This window comes from Gilbertella persicaria (assembly GCF_025201335.1).
Source record: "Gilbertella persicaria strain CBS 190.32 chromosome Unknown B0P05scaffold_4, whole genome shotgun sequence".
NCBI classification, from domain to species: Eukaryota; Fungi; Mucoromycota; class Mucoromycetes; order Mucorales; family Choanephoraceae; genus Gilbertella; species Gilbertella persicaria.
In genome coordinates this window covers 625828-639094 of record NW_026251965.1, presented here as the reverse complement: position 1 = coordinate 639094, position 13267 = coordinate 625828, and the positions used below count along the sequence as shown (strand labels likewise).

Below are 13267 nucleotides of genomic sequence, written 5' to 3'. Positions count from 1 at the left end.
TTAAAAGAAAAGAAAAAGACACGTTGCGCCTGTTTTTTCCTTGTTTTGTATTGTATTACAAACTTTTTTATTTATTTATTTAGCAAGCTTTTCTTCAGCTTCCTTTTGACGTTCTAAAGCAGCTTTTGCATTCTTTCTCTTTTGTCTTTCTTCAAACCTATTTCAACCATCAATAAAGTATGAAGAGATATATTCACTTACATTTTACGGTTCTCGATAATACGGTTAATAATTCCTTCTGTGGTAATGGTTGAATTAGGAGTAGCAATTTCTTGATACAGACCCAGCTTTTTAGGCAATTCATAAGGATCTTTTCCATCCATATCTTGCTCCAAATGTGTCTTGCCATGAGCCACCACAGACACATTGTACTCACCATTCAAAATCTCTTTAGTGACACTATAAGGTGCACCAATAATCACTTCATCCACATAACGACATGCCAATACACTCAAGGCACGTTCATGCAAATTCATCAAAGGATAATTGGATCCTTTGATAGCATTCACTGTCTGATCATCATGGATTCCCACAATCAAAAAGTCACCAAGTTCTTTAGCGCGCTTCAAGAATTCAATATGACCAATATGGAACAAATCAAACGTACCATCCACATAGACAACACGGTCTGTAGGTTTAGGTTCACGTCCTTCAGAGAACTGAACAATACGGCGGGAAGTAGGCAAGAAATGAGAAACAGTAGCTAAATTGGATCCATTGGCACTAAAGGGAGCCAAGACACTGGTATCAATGGTGGATATGATGGAAGGAGCAGCTGTATTGGAGGGTCTACGTTTATGATGATCCCGGGTCATCAAAAGCATACGTCCCACTAATTCTGTTGTAGACACACCTTCTGTACGCTTGCATTCACGATACAGACCGGCATCTTTGACAGCTTGGTAACAATCAGTGCCATCGGCCATGGTTGTAATGTCATCACCATGAACACAGAAATCAATATTGTATTCCTTTAAAATATCGACTGTTGTGTTGTAAGGAGCATTAGGAACAACTTCATCAGCCCATTTACAAGCTGCTACAGCTGCATATCTAATAAGTCATTAGTTTTGTGAAATGATGAGATCGTGTACCTTTCTTGTTCTTTCATCACAGTGGGGCCTTTGTTCTTTTCAATATCAGCATCATTATGGACACCTACTACCAAGATGTCACCCATAGCTTTGGCCTAACACATCAAACGCGCATTTAGTGACAAAGGCTTTTACACACACAAAAAAAAAGGTACCTGTCTCAAAGCATTGGCATGACCATAATGCATCATATCAAAGCAACCATCGACCCAAACTCTAGACATTACATTAGATTACAGTGCATTTATGAAAGTACATATTACCTAATAGGTTTCTTTCCTGCCTCTACACTCATATTGTTAATAAAAGAACAACAAAGTTTTTTTTTTTTCGAGGAAAAAAGAGTTACAAGAAGCGTATACTCAGTGTAACAAGGGCCAGCCAATAAAGGAGTTGTTTTATCTGGCAACAGTAAACTAAAGATCTGTTCAACAATATCTTTGATCGTTTTATAAAAGCAGTAGAAGCTGTAAATAATGGTAAGCTTCTGAAGGTCTGTACCGTACTCATCCAACTAGCTCAATAGTATAGTCATGGCTCTCTGAACAGTTGCACAAATGGTTCAAACGCAGCGAATCTCATTTTAGGTTTTTGATTACAGATTAAGGCGAGACAATAAGATCAGTTCTTGGTAGTATTAACATCACAGTGTATTATAAACATCTACATTGTGTCATTTGGCATAAGATAAGCTATAAAAAGAATCCGTACGGATATGAGAGGTCTTGTATTCATCTATCCTTAAAAGCTACTTCAGTGTCTTTATTGAAACTACAGCTTTCAACTTCTTTTTTTTTCTCATCCATGCTAGTCTTGGCATAGAGCGTGTCTATAGTACAGATCCTTGTCACTCGCAGAGCCAGGCTTGCACTCATTAAAGCGGTTAGGTATATTTGTAGACTCTATCTTGCCATGCGTTTACAAGGTAATCGGTTCTTGTGTTACCAAGGTTGTTTTCAATGTTACTACAGTGAGCATCTAGCTTATACATTGGCTTGACAAGATTATGGATAAGACTAGCTCGTACTTGCATTTTTTTTTTTGGGGGGGGGGGTTCGTGTCAAAAAGTGTTCAGTTCTAATACCCTATATTAAGCTTACGTTCATTTTCCCAATGAACGTTACCACTTACAAACCGACAATTGTTTCAAAAACGCATCACTCTTGCAGCTTCGATTCATTGATGCCAGTGATTGAAATAAAATCCGCTTGTCTTGGTTTTTTTCGTACATCATTAAACTTTCCATAACAGCCTTCTGAGCTTCAGCTGGCATTTGGTATCAACCACCTTTGAATAAAGTTATGAGAATAAAAAAATCAACGAAGCCATATGGCCCATCAAGATAAGGTCTACAAATATACCTAACCGCTTTAATGAGTGCAAGCCTGGCTCTGCGAGTGACAAGGATCTGTACTATAGACACGCTCTATGCCAAGACTAGCATGGATGAGAAAAAAAAAGAAGTTGAAAGCTGTAGTTTCAATAAAGACACTGAAGTAGCTTTTTATGCGATTTTTTCGTCCATGTGTCCAAAATCAGTATCTCAACAATAGTCAGTGAATCCAGATACATCAACAATGCTTACAACGACTTGAGCAATCTTAGGCGTATCTATGCAAGTTTTTATCATGGAACTAAAGAAAAAAGCAAGGCTGCATAAATACTGCCATGGCCTACTATTGATGACTTGATAAGTGTAGATAAGAAACATTTGCATTAAAAATAAAACAAAGCCGTGCATTAATATCCACTTGAAAAAAAAAAAGAGTTTCTACTGCTGCTGAGTTCGCAACGCAACCATGGAATACAGGTGAAGAAAATAGGTTGGGTCACTAATAAACTGGGTCACTTTTTTGAAAACGGGTCACTTTTCTGAAAATGGGTCACTCTTTTCAAAGACGGTGGGACAGGAAAAATGAAGATCTTTTCTTTATTAAATCAAAATATAATGTCAGTTTTTATAATCCTTTTTCACAATTTAGACACCTTTGTCAGAACGATAAAGAACGATTTATCCAACTTTGACAGTCTTCTTTGCTGATATGCACAGATGCGTCCCGGATACGTTCACTGATCTTTAAATTTTGTCTAACTGAAGACGGATCGCTGTTTACGACGCTTTTTAGCTTTGACCAAAGCTTCTCAATAGGGTTTAAAAACGGAGAGTATGGTGGCAAAAAGACTAGCTGATATCCTCGTTGTCCTACCCAATCCTTAACCAGATTTGACTTATGGATAGACGCATTATCAAGCACCAAATATTTGTAGCTCATGCCGACCGTATCAATTGTGGTGAGGACTTGTTCTACAAATTCTAAAAAATCATTACCAGTTGTTCCTTTTTTCTTTACAACTGGAGTGTCATCTAATCGCTGCCTTTTCCCAGCTGCAGCTACAGTAATGATTTCCTTTCGCGAAAGAGTGATGATACTGTCTTTAGAATTAGCATCTAGTATGGTCACATTTGGTCCCTTTGTTTCAACTTTAATTTTACAGAGAGTTCCTACTTCACTCCAGCCATATGATCGATGCATATTCCTGTTGAATCCAGCTTCGTCAAGGAATACGCAATCATTAAAAAAATCTAATTTTTGGGAAATCCAAGAGTTGACTTCGTTGTATCTTTTAACAATAGTTTCTTCACTGTCCCGTGCGAAGTACTGTGGCACAATACGTTTATAAGTGAGACGGCATTTATTTTTCATATGAGTTGCTACTGATCTTGGAGTAATCTGAATGTCCTTGAAAGTCGCGCAAAGCTGATCAGTAATAGCTTCTACTGTCAAGGTTGGCTCGTTAATTAGTAACTCGAAAATAAACACAGTATGCACATCCTGAAGAATAACCTTTCGGCCTTTGTGCTCCTTTTTGTTGATGGTATCAGGAAAAACTCCTTGGTTAGAGCTATTTGTCAGTTTGTTCCATTCTTTGATTTTGCGTATGGCTGTTGACTTTGCCAACCCAACTTTTGAGGCCGCTTCTCTTATAAACATATGCTCAAATTCTTGCATCAAATTAATTAGGTTCACGACTTTAGGTTCGTTTTTTTTGTTACGTAGGGACCCCTTTGTTCTGAAGCGCCTAATGGGGCTTCTTTCCTGTTGACCTCTTTTTGTTTTTTCAGTTTCTCTTCTGCTGCTGTGGCTGCAGGTCGTTCCCAATCCATGTATGATTGGACAATAATAGGAACTACTTCGCTGTCAGTGATGCTCATGTTATAATAAAAAAAGCAAAAAGAACAACGGCAACCAGAATAAAGCCTCTGATTTAATGCTAATAAAACAAATCATTGAAGTATGACAACAAAGATTCTTTTTCCCTGTCCCACCGTCTTTGAAAAGAGTGACCCACTTTTAGAAAAGTGACCCAATTTTATCTTTGTCAGGCCAATTTTTTTTTGGCTGGCCCAAATTTTCTTTTATTGACCCAACCTATTTTCTTCACCTGTAAAAATGCCCAGTTTTTTTTTTTAAAAAAAAAAGACATTCTATTTTATGATACTCAATACTATCAAGTCCTTCATTACATAAAAAAGATTATCTATAAATCAAAGTAAAGCATTGTAATTCTTTTTTTCTCTTATGCCAATGAAAGCGCTCTCGGATCTTGACTGCATAAAACCTGCATTAAAGTTTGGAATTGAATTTAATTTTCCTTTTTTCTCTCTCTTTTTTCTCTCATCAAGAAAGGATTATGTATACGTAAGAATAATACAATAAAAAAAAAAGGACAATGTTGTATAATGGTGAATATTCAAATCCAACGAATCCTCGGTGGAAGTTTAGTAGTCAAGAATGGATAGGTATTTCAAGCGCTGGACTTGTTGCTGCTGCTATATCATTTGCGGCCAACTCATGTGTTTTGATTGTCCATGGATTCATGAGTTGGTATCGACCTGTGATTGTCAATAGACTATCATTACGCATGATTGTCGCTTCGTGCATATGCAACATGCTTTACTGTGCTTCTCAATTGGTTACCGATAGAATATCTAGCCTGTCTTATTCGTGTCGTGCCCTTGCCTATGTCACAACCGTGTCAGATACCATGGCATGTATGTGTTTGGCTATGGTGGGGCTTAATTTGGTAATGATTTTTGTACTCAAGACATCAAGGTCGATCAAAATTGAGATTTTGTATTACATGATTGTAGCTTTGTCTGGTGTCATTGTGAGTGTGGTGCCCATGACAATAGGTACATCCAAGGGGCCGAAAAACAAAAGAATAGAGACATCCTGTTGGTAAGCAAAAAAAAAAAAAAAAAAAAAAAAAATTGAAGAATATTATCTAATGATTTTTTTCTCTGTTAGGTATCATTATTACTTTGAAGGCCGTATGTTCAACATATTTAATTGGGTACGTTTAAAATTGCTCAGTATGATGACATTGATGTTCATCATTAGATGTGGTATTATGGCTGCCTTCTTTTTTCCTTGGTGTTTGCAGCATTATGTGCTGCTATCTCAATACGATTTGTAGTAAAAAGACAAGCTAATTTTACGGGTGCATTGGATATGTTTTCTAAAAGAGATAAAAAAGACATTTCAGCCATGGCTATCATCAGAAAATACTCCAATAGAAATACAGATGTGTTTCGGAAAATTGCTAGACGATGCGTATGTTATCCTTTAGGTAAAACAAGCAAAAGATGACAGATAGGATCGATATCTAACTTTATTCAAAGTGCCTCTTTTCTCTAAATCATGGGGTGTAGGCATAGAAATTGCAGCATCACAAGATAATCAAATTCCTTACATCATTTTCGTCTTGGATCGTTTATTTTCCTGTCTATTAGGTAAGCATTTAATAACAGAGCTTCAGATAACGTAAGCTGTTTAGGATTCATGGTGAGCTGTATCTATTTCACAGACCCTGCTATCAATGCCATCTTTAGAGAGGGCATAGAATACCTTAAGCATCAGTATGTTTACAATTATTATTGTGTGCGCTACTGTTCTACTGCTACACAACAGCTTCCAGCAACTGTCAAAATTGCAAGTCTGTCGTATGATTTAAACACCACACCTGAATTTGTGAAAGAAGCACATCATCGCTTTTTTAGTCAAGACAGTCAAGAAAACAGCAAAGTACCTGAAACACCTCTCATGAAACTACAGATTGTGCATGGTGAACCTATCCTTGACGCACCCTTGCATGAAAAACGTTACAGTATCATCAGTGCGACTACAAAAGATGGTCATCAATTCTTACCCAACCAACCTGTTGAAGACAACCGGTCGCTTACGAAGAGTAAATTCACGTCTGTTCCTATGCGGTCCATGAACGACGCTTTTATTCTATCGCGCTCAAAAACAGTGAAGCATGAGGACGTCTTTCAACACCATGGTCATACAAAACAAGTCGAAAGCATAGAAACATTAGAGCCATTCAAGTATCCCTTCTTGGCTAAATTGATGCATTGGCTACTTGTCCACGTCTTTAGAGTCAAGCCTCTTGAGAAAGCAACGTCCAAAGACAAAAGCGAAAGTGTCAAGCGCAACACACAACCAGATGTGTTTTCTGATCCGATAAACAAACCATCCCACTTTCAAGGCTCTCCATTGACGTCTTTTGATAAACAAGAGAAAAGCATATCGCCTCCATCTTTGTTTTCGGCTGACTTTGATCTGACGCCACAACAACGGTCCTTGAGTAAAAGCCCATCTAGTTTAAGAAGAACAACTAGTGTAACTGCAGATCAGCCTCTGGTAACGCATCCTCTTCGACGTACTTCTTCTGTGAATATGGCTAGTTTACATCTGCAACATACCCGACTATCGTCCGATCCGTCTCTTGAATCACCTGGACTACCTCATAAAAAAATCATTCATCCTGGAAGATCCTTGTCGTTTAGTTGGAGTAAAATATCCAAGCAAACAAGTACAACATCATCGCTTTTTCATACGGACCATGAGGACCTTGTATCTAAAGATTCAGGTAGTATTCAACAAGATCAATCAACGCTACAAGATACGATGCAAGAACAATACAAGAGTAGAGAAAGCGCCTTGAATCCTCCTACAGAGGCATTTCCTGTACAGTTGTCACCGCGACCTCGATCACAATACAAACCTCTAAGTCTAAAGCCTCTTCGCGGATCAGCCAAGAGAGATAAGTCAAGTCAACCCAAAAAAACAATAAGCGATAGCTTAAATGATAGTTGTGAACACTTGGAAACTGAAGACTCTGTCACTTTTCCACAGCCTGTGTATCATCCCCTTCGTTTAAACACAACACAGGCATCTCAGCAAGACCCATTACAAGATCATATGGCTATCAACCTTATCTCACACTGGCAAGATGATCCAGACCGAGACATAGACATGTCTGAAGAGATATGGGATTTGCAGGACCAAATCATGAAACAAATAGGTTTTGCTAGAGACATTAATCATATATGAAATACATTATATTTAATATGCTTATTGAAGAAGGGCAGCCTGTGCCTTTTGAACAGACTTGGCTGCTCTGTTTTCTGCATGACGTGCTTGATGCAAGTCTTTAGCATCATAAGCTTCTGCAATGGCAGGGAAAACTTGGCTAGTATAACCCGTCCAGAGGCCAGGAGCATAAACAACATGTTTGTACCATTCACGGCCCTTGATGCCTTCTCCATCAATCAGGCCACGTTCAAACGTAGTGAGTCGTTCATTCATTTTCTCAACGCGTTTGCTCCATTTGGCAGAAAGCTTTTGATCGCCATTCTCTCCATCCACAAAACGTCTCAATTTGTTTTGAATTTGCTTTAGACTTTCTTCAAAATTGACGGCTTCTTTGACAAGTGAATTGACAGCTTTTTTGAGCGAGGGAAACGTATGAGGAGCAGTGTAAGTGTAGAGCTGATGAACGTGTTTCTGAAGCGTATGCGCATAATCTACAGGGTGCATGGGCAAGATCAAATCATCTGCTAAACGAAGGGTCAATAAACCCAGTAGTTTTGTCAAGGTCTGGTGGTATTCAAACGTAGGATCACCGAATTTTTGCATAAAGTTAAAGTTATCATACACACTATGATACACGCCATAATCACCCGCAAAACCAACATCCAAACTAGCAATACCAAGGTGATCAAGAAAAGCAGTAAAGTCAGAACCAGACCCTAGGACGCCTACAGGAGGTTGGGCAGACGGAACACCTGTGGTGTTGTGAATATTGGCCCAGGCTTCATAGACAGATTTGCCGGTAGTAGGGTCTGTGACCATGCTGGTAACTTCATACAAGAGTTGGTTCAGTGAAGGAGTAGCAGAGGGAAAGAAATAAGGACCGGAGACACCACTATCGCAGTTGAGATAGACAGCAGCTTCTTTGGAAAGCCAGTCTTTGTTGTCTTCTACCCATTCTGTTGAACCAATCAAGGCGTACTCTTCAGCATCCCAAGAGGCAAGAATGATCGTGCGTCTTGGTCTCCATCCAGTTTGCAACATTTGGCCCAAGATACGAGCCACTTCCAACTACAAGACATGAGTATCTTACATGATGAACAACGCCACTTACCAAGGCAGTAGAACCTGAAGATGGATCTACAGCACCATACACCCATGCATCACGATGGTTACCCAGAATAATGGCACGGTGAGGTTCAACAGAGCCTTCGATACGACCAATGACATTCCAAATAGGCGTAATGTTATATTGAACAATATTTTCCATTTCAAGCAATCCTTCTGAAGGCCCACTGTAATAATCTACATCTTCTAAACCGCCAGCCCAATCAAACTCATTGACTACACCATGACCTTGCGTTGCTTTTAACAAAGGCAATGCATCTTCCCAAGACAAAGGTAAGGAAGGGATGCTTGGGATACAATTGACTTCTTCCATCTTGAGGCGAGTGGCATTTTGCGTTGCTGGGATGCCAGGTGTTAAAGGATCACCTGAGAGCAAAGGAATATAAGACACAGAGCCTCGTTCAGCAGAACTAGGAGAGCGCCATGGACCTTGAGGATAAGATTTAGGAGGATGAGTACTGCTTTCTCTGTTCAGCGGTCCATCGAAAATAGGGTCAGAATAGATCAAGACACCCACACATCCATACTGTTCAGCAGCTCTGATTTTAAGACCGCGCATGGTATCACCGTATCTCACAAGCGCAATTGTACCATTGACTTGAACACCTTGGTCCACTAAGAATTGAAAGTCTTCTAAGCGACCATAATTGGCATAGATAACAGGGCCTTTAGCTGTCCCGTTTTTAGAATAGCCTAACAAAAGAAATGAGTCATGTATTCGCATTGTACAAAGTGTTACCGTGGAACAAAGGCACAGTATCAGGATCTTTTGTAAACTCATCCTCAGGGACTGCATCTTCTTTTAATTTAGCTTCATATCGCAATGCTTCAGGACCAGACACAAGCGCAAGACGACGAGAGATAGGATAATTCAATAATGGCCAATACGTCTCGATCTTTGTATCTGGAATACCAAACTCATTCATTTTTTCACGCGTCCATTCTGCCATACGTTGATCACCGGGCGTACCAGCTAAATGAGGTTCAGACGTATAGTGTCTTAAATAACTCTTGAGACGTTTGGTCGAAGGTAAATCGAGCATCATTTGTTCAGCGGCTGTTAATTTACGAGTAGGAAATGGATTGTGGTTGTCGTGGTTACCAAAGGCAAATAAAATACCTGCCGAAATCAACACAAACACACCTACAATGGTCACAATCTCGAAAATGACACGAGCTGAACTTTTGCGAGGTGGTTCGAGCGTCATGCGTTGCTGGTTAAGTAGAGGTGTATGTTCCGATGGATTGGAGCTTTTCAACCATCTTTTTAGTTTGGAAAAGGGTGATTTGGACACACTGGTTTGTTCTTCATCTTGCAGGATGTTTGTATGACCTTCAGAAGTCATATTGATGTAAAGGAGAAAAAAAAAAACAAAAAGAAAAAAAGAAAAAAGAAAAAAAAAAGGCTCATTTAAATGGAGGGGCGTACATCGGTCGTTTAATTCTCGGAAGTGTAATTTACAGCATAAGATCTGATAAGACATGGTTTAATACATCTTGATCTTTCCATCACGAACAGCACACATCAGGCGTTGGAATCCAGATGATGGATCACTTGGCAACACTTTCATATCATAGACTGTTTCTAATTCACTGCCTGCGAATTCAGTTGTCACTTGAACATGCTTCTCCTTCAACATACTTTCTAGAGCATTGGTTTGATAGACACTACCATCACCTAAACAAAATGAACACACAATATCCTTTCAAGTCTTTGGTGAGGGTTTACCTGCACTAACACACATTACTTGCTCACCATTTTCATCCAGTTTCATGACAAGACAAGTGATTGTATGTCCATTTCGCTTCCATTGTAACCAAGGTTGTTCAAGTCCATGATCCATCACATATAGTTGAACTAGACCGTGTTTATCGCCTGTTACAAGTACACCGTTATGATAAGCAACGGCAGTAAGCGCATTGTCTGATTTAGACGTAGCAAAGATCTATAGAACTCAGTTATCCTATTCAATATGGGTAGGAGCCCTCAATTACCTCTTTCTTGGTACCCAAATGGATACCACGTACACTACCATCCTCCATAGCTGCCAATACAAGCTTATCCGCTGTTTCTACTTCCAACGGATCCAATGTTTCAAATGCGGCAGGTGAATATTTGGAGGGAAGTGGCACTAATAGAATTTTATTGACAGGTGTATCCAGATGGATATTGGCAATGATGGATGAAGTGCCACAATTCCAAAGTTTGATTGTGCCATCACTTGAAGAAGCTTATGATGGGATCAATATCAGTATAACAAGAGAGATAACTTACAAAGTACGTTTCTTCCTTGTGCAACAATAGCCGTGCTTGTGATTGCTGATGTGTGTCCCCTAAGCGTAACAGGGTTGCTGCCATTCAGAACAGACCAAATCTTCAGTTGGAAATCAGCTGCACCCGTCAAGACAACAAGGTTACTTGAGAAGAATTGGACTGTTGTCACATCAGCAACATGTCCTGTCAATTGAAGCTATAGCCACGTATTTAACATCAGGCATCCATCCATACTATGTTATTTACCTGCACTTGTCCACTGCTTATTTGGCCAAGACTGACTTGAGTACCATGGGCTGCAGCAAACAAGTTGCCATTGGGAGAAACGTCCATACAAGAAACCTATTGAACAATCAATCTTCATTTTCAATTTATGTGTATATGATATCTACAGCTTGTTGTTGAGCAGGATCCAGGGTTGTCTTTGGACAATAGACAGTAACATCCTTTACATTAAGAGCTTCACAGTTGACTTTGAATGATCGCTATTTATGCATGAGTTATGATGGTCTTGGGTAAAAATAATGACATACTGAATTCAAACTCGTTATTTCAAATCCCTCCTGTCCTTCAAGTACTACTTGATGCTCGGTTCGTTTGACCTGAACAGACCCTTGCACGCTTGGTTTGCCTAATCAACATATCAACATGGGGCTACGTTGTCCATCGATGCTTTTTACCTGTCACATAACAAGCGATCCAAAAGGAACTCTCGGGAATGGTGCTTGAAGCAACTTCACTTACAACTTGGTCCCAGTCTGCTTGTACAGAAATAAAAGGCAATGTCTTGATAGTCATGAAAAAAAAATTCCTATAAAAGAAAAGGTTGAGATGACATTCATGTCAATAGCTACATACGACTGTTTTATATGCAATGGCGATAAAAGAGACACGCTCAATGCTCTTTTGTATTGGATGCGTTAGGAGCAGTCACGCTTTTCTATGCTGGTTTCACACATCCAACGCTTTTCTTTGTTTCTTTTTTTATAAAAAAAAAATGGGACGAAGAAAAACTTATATGGATGACAACTCTTCATCTGATGAAGAAGGAGGAAGAATTCGATTTGACATTACGCAAGACGATCTCGATGCTGAAGTCTCTGGGTTTTCTGGGTTTCAACGACAACGATTCCGTAACAGCCATGACAGCAGTAGTGAAGAAGAAGATCGCCAAGAAGGACTAAGTGGATTGGGCCTTGCACCTTCTTTTCAGACTGCTAAACAAACACCTGTCAAAGACCCTGTGAAAGAAAAAGTACGTGCACGTCAAACAGGATCCCCTTCGCCTGGACCTGGATTTGCTGAATTCAATAAACATTCCAAAGGGTTTGGTCAGAAAATGCTGGAAAAGATGGGTTGGAATCGTGGTCAAGGTCTAGGTGCTGATGGTTCTGGTATTGTTAATCCTGTGGATATCAAGCAACGTCCTGCTCGTATGGGCCTAAGTTTTAAAGGATTTGATGAACGTACAGATCAAGCCAAGCAAGAAGCTAAATTGCGCCGAGGAGAAGAACCAGGAGAAGATGAAAAACCAAAGCCAAGTAAACGAGATGCATGGAAATCAACAGCACCATCAGAAAAAAAGACACGCAAACCAAAAACAATCTACAAGACTGCAGCCGATATTCTGGCAGAAGCAGAAGAGAGTATCGCTTTACCCCAACGCGTGATTGACATGACAGGCCCTGGTATTCGAGAGATCAATCTAGCAGACATCAAACGAACTGATTCACCTACTCTGATGGAAGTAACAACACGCTTACCTGAATTAAGACATAATTTAAGCTTAATTGTTGATTTAGCCCGTATGGATCTAGAGAACTTGTCTCGAGAGAAACAGACAACAGCCTTTCGGATGAAATCACTCCAGACTGAATTAGATACCATCCAGCATAATCTGGAGAAAGAACAACAACAATTGGCTAAAATAGAACAACTCAAGACAATAGCTCAACGATTAGAACAGATCAGTAAAGATGGACTCGCCACAGGTGCTTTTAAAAAGGGCAATATGACATCTCTCTTTGGCGAGCAGTTTGATATACTCTCAAGGGATTTTGACGTCAAGACATTCCATATTGATGCTTTAGTGGTATCTGTGTGGGCACCTGTGCTTAAATATGCATGTCTGGATTGGCAAGTCCTGGAGGATCCAACCAGAGGCGTGTCTGATGTCAAACAATGGCGTCATCTCTTGATCAGCAATTCAGAATCCACGTCAAGAATACAGAAAAAGATGACATGTACACCCTTTGAAACCATGTTAAACACCATCTGGCTATCCAAAGTACGTAGTGCGATCAACAATCAATGGGATGTACACCATCCTGATCCATTGATTCAATTGATGGAAGCATGGGAGCCTTATTTACCTCGCTTCATCTATGAGA

The 13267-nt window shown here is 39.6% G+C and overlaps 7 protein-coding genes across 7 annotated transcripts; 2 read left to right on the top strand and 5 right to left on the bottom strand.

Moving 5' to 3' along the window:
• Positions 1–32: 32 nt before the first annotated feature.
• On the bottom strand, positions 33–1472 carry B0P05DRAFT_526142 (uncharacterized protein). The gene is made up of 5 exons (XM_051576403.1): positions 1358–1472; positions 1250–1310; positions 1095–1189; positions 202–1053; positions 33–157 (listed from the first exon to the last, which is right to left on the bottom strand). Exons 1-5 carry the CDS (start codon positions 1387–1389, stop codon positions 76–78), a joined length of 1122 nt encoding a protein of 373 aa, XP_051438869.1. The 5' UTR covers positions 1390–1472; the 3' UTR covers positions 33–75.
• A 760-nt stretch (positions 1473–2232) lies between these two features.
• On the bottom strand, positions 2233–2900 carry B0P05DRAFT_526139 (uncharacterized protein). Its single transcript, XM_051576402.1, has 2 exons — positions 2680–2900; positions 2233–2636 (listed from the first exon to the last, which is right to left on the bottom strand). The coding sequence occupies exons 1-2, from the start codon at positions 2833–2835 to the stop codon at positions 2574–2576; spliced, it is 219 nt and encodes a 72-aa protein (XP_051438868.1). The 5' UTR covers positions 2836–2900; the 3' UTR covers positions 2233–2573.
• Positions 2901–3417: 517 nt separating this feature from the next.
• Positions 3418–4413, bottom strand: B0P05DRAFT_526136 (uncharacterized protein; the record flags this gene model as incomplete). The annotated part of the gene is made up of 1 exon (XM_051576401.1): positions 3418–4413. A coding segment is annotated over exon 1 (686 nt), but the record flags the coding sequence as incomplete, so codon positions are not given.
• Positions 4414–4759: 346 nt separating this feature from the next.
• On the top strand, positions 4760–5269 carry B0P05DRAFT_526135 (uncharacterized protein; the record flags this gene model as incomplete). The annotated part of the gene is made up of 2 exons (XM_051576400.1): positions 4760–5180; positions 5248–5269. The coding sequence occupies exons 1-2, from the start codon at positions 4827–4829 to the stop codon at positions 5266–5268; spliced, it is 375 nt and encodes a 124-aa protein (XP_051438866.1). The 5' UTR covers positions 4760–4826.
• A 2247-nt stretch (positions 5270–7516) lies between these two features.
• On the bottom strand, positions 7517–9645 carry B0P05DRAFT_462658 (uncharacterized protein; the record flags this gene model as incomplete). Its single annotated transcript, XM_051574128.1, has 3 exons — positions 7517–8545; positions 8589–9295; positions 9342–9645. 3 exons carry the CDS (start codon positions 9643–9645, stop codon positions 7517–7519), a joined length of 2040 nt encoding a protein of 679 aa, XP_051438865.1.
• Positions 9646–9963: 318 nt separating this feature from the next.
• Positions 9964–11688, bottom strand: B0P05DRAFT_526128 (WD40-repeat-containing domain protein). The gene is made up of 7 exons (XM_051576399.1): positions 11558–11688; positions 11411–11508; positions 11124–11362; positions 10878–11073; positions 10598–10833; positions 10332–10548; positions 9964–10280 (listed from the first exon to the last, which is right to left on the bottom strand). The coding sequence occupies exons 3-7, from the start codon at positions 11208–11210 to the stop codon at positions 10090–10092; spliced, it is 927 nt and encodes a 308-aa protein (XP_051438864.1). The 5' UTR covers positions 11211–11362; positions 11411–11508; positions 11558–11688; the 3' UTR covers positions 9964–10089.
• Positions 11689–11895: 207 nt separating this feature from the next.
• On the top strand, positions 11896–12933 carry B0P05DRAFT_462612 (uncharacterized protein; the record flags this gene model as incomplete). Its single annotated transcript, XM_051574127.1, has 1 exon — positions 11896–12933. A coding segment is annotated over one exon (1038 nt), but the record flags the coding sequence as incomplete, so codon positions are not given.
• Positions 12934–13267: the final 334 nt, after the last annotated feature.

Excerpts from the sequence above, each read along its gene's own strand:
- B0P05DRAFT_526128 (XM_051576399.1), bottom strand. The coding sequence starts at position 11,210 with ATGGACGTTTCTCCCAATGGCAACTTGTTTGCTGCAGCCCATGGTACT. Across the intron at positions 10,834-10,877 it reads ACAAGGAAGAAACGTACTTT|CTTCTTCAAGTGATGGCACA; the intron begins GTAAGTTATCTC and ends TCCCATCATAAG. Across the intron at positions 10,281-10,331 it reads AGTAATGTGTGTTAGTGCAG|GTGATGGTAGTGTCTATCAA; the intron begins GTAAACCCTCAC and ends CATTTTGTTTAG.
- B0P05DRAFT_526139 (XM_051576402.1), bottom strand. The coding sequence starts at position 2,835 with ATGCACGGCTTTGTTTTATTTTTAATGCAAATGTTTCTTATCTACACT. Across the intron at positions 2,637-2,679 it reads CTAAGATTGCTCAAGTCGTT|ATACTGATTTTGGACACATG; the intron begins GTAAGCATTGTT and ends ACTATTGTTGAG.
- B0P05DRAFT_526142 (XM_051576403.1), bottom strand. The coding sequence starts at position 1,389 with ATGAGTGTAGAGGCAGGAAAGAAACCTATTAG. Across the intron at positions 1,311-1,357 it reads GCAGGAAAGAAACCTATTAG|AGTTTGGGTCGATGGTTGCT; the intron begins GTAATATGTACT and ends TGTAATGTCTAG. Across the intron at positions 1,054-1,094 it reads GTGATGAAAGAACAAGAAAG|ATATGCAGCTGTAGCAGCTT; the intron begins GTACACGATCTC and ends ATGACTTATTAG.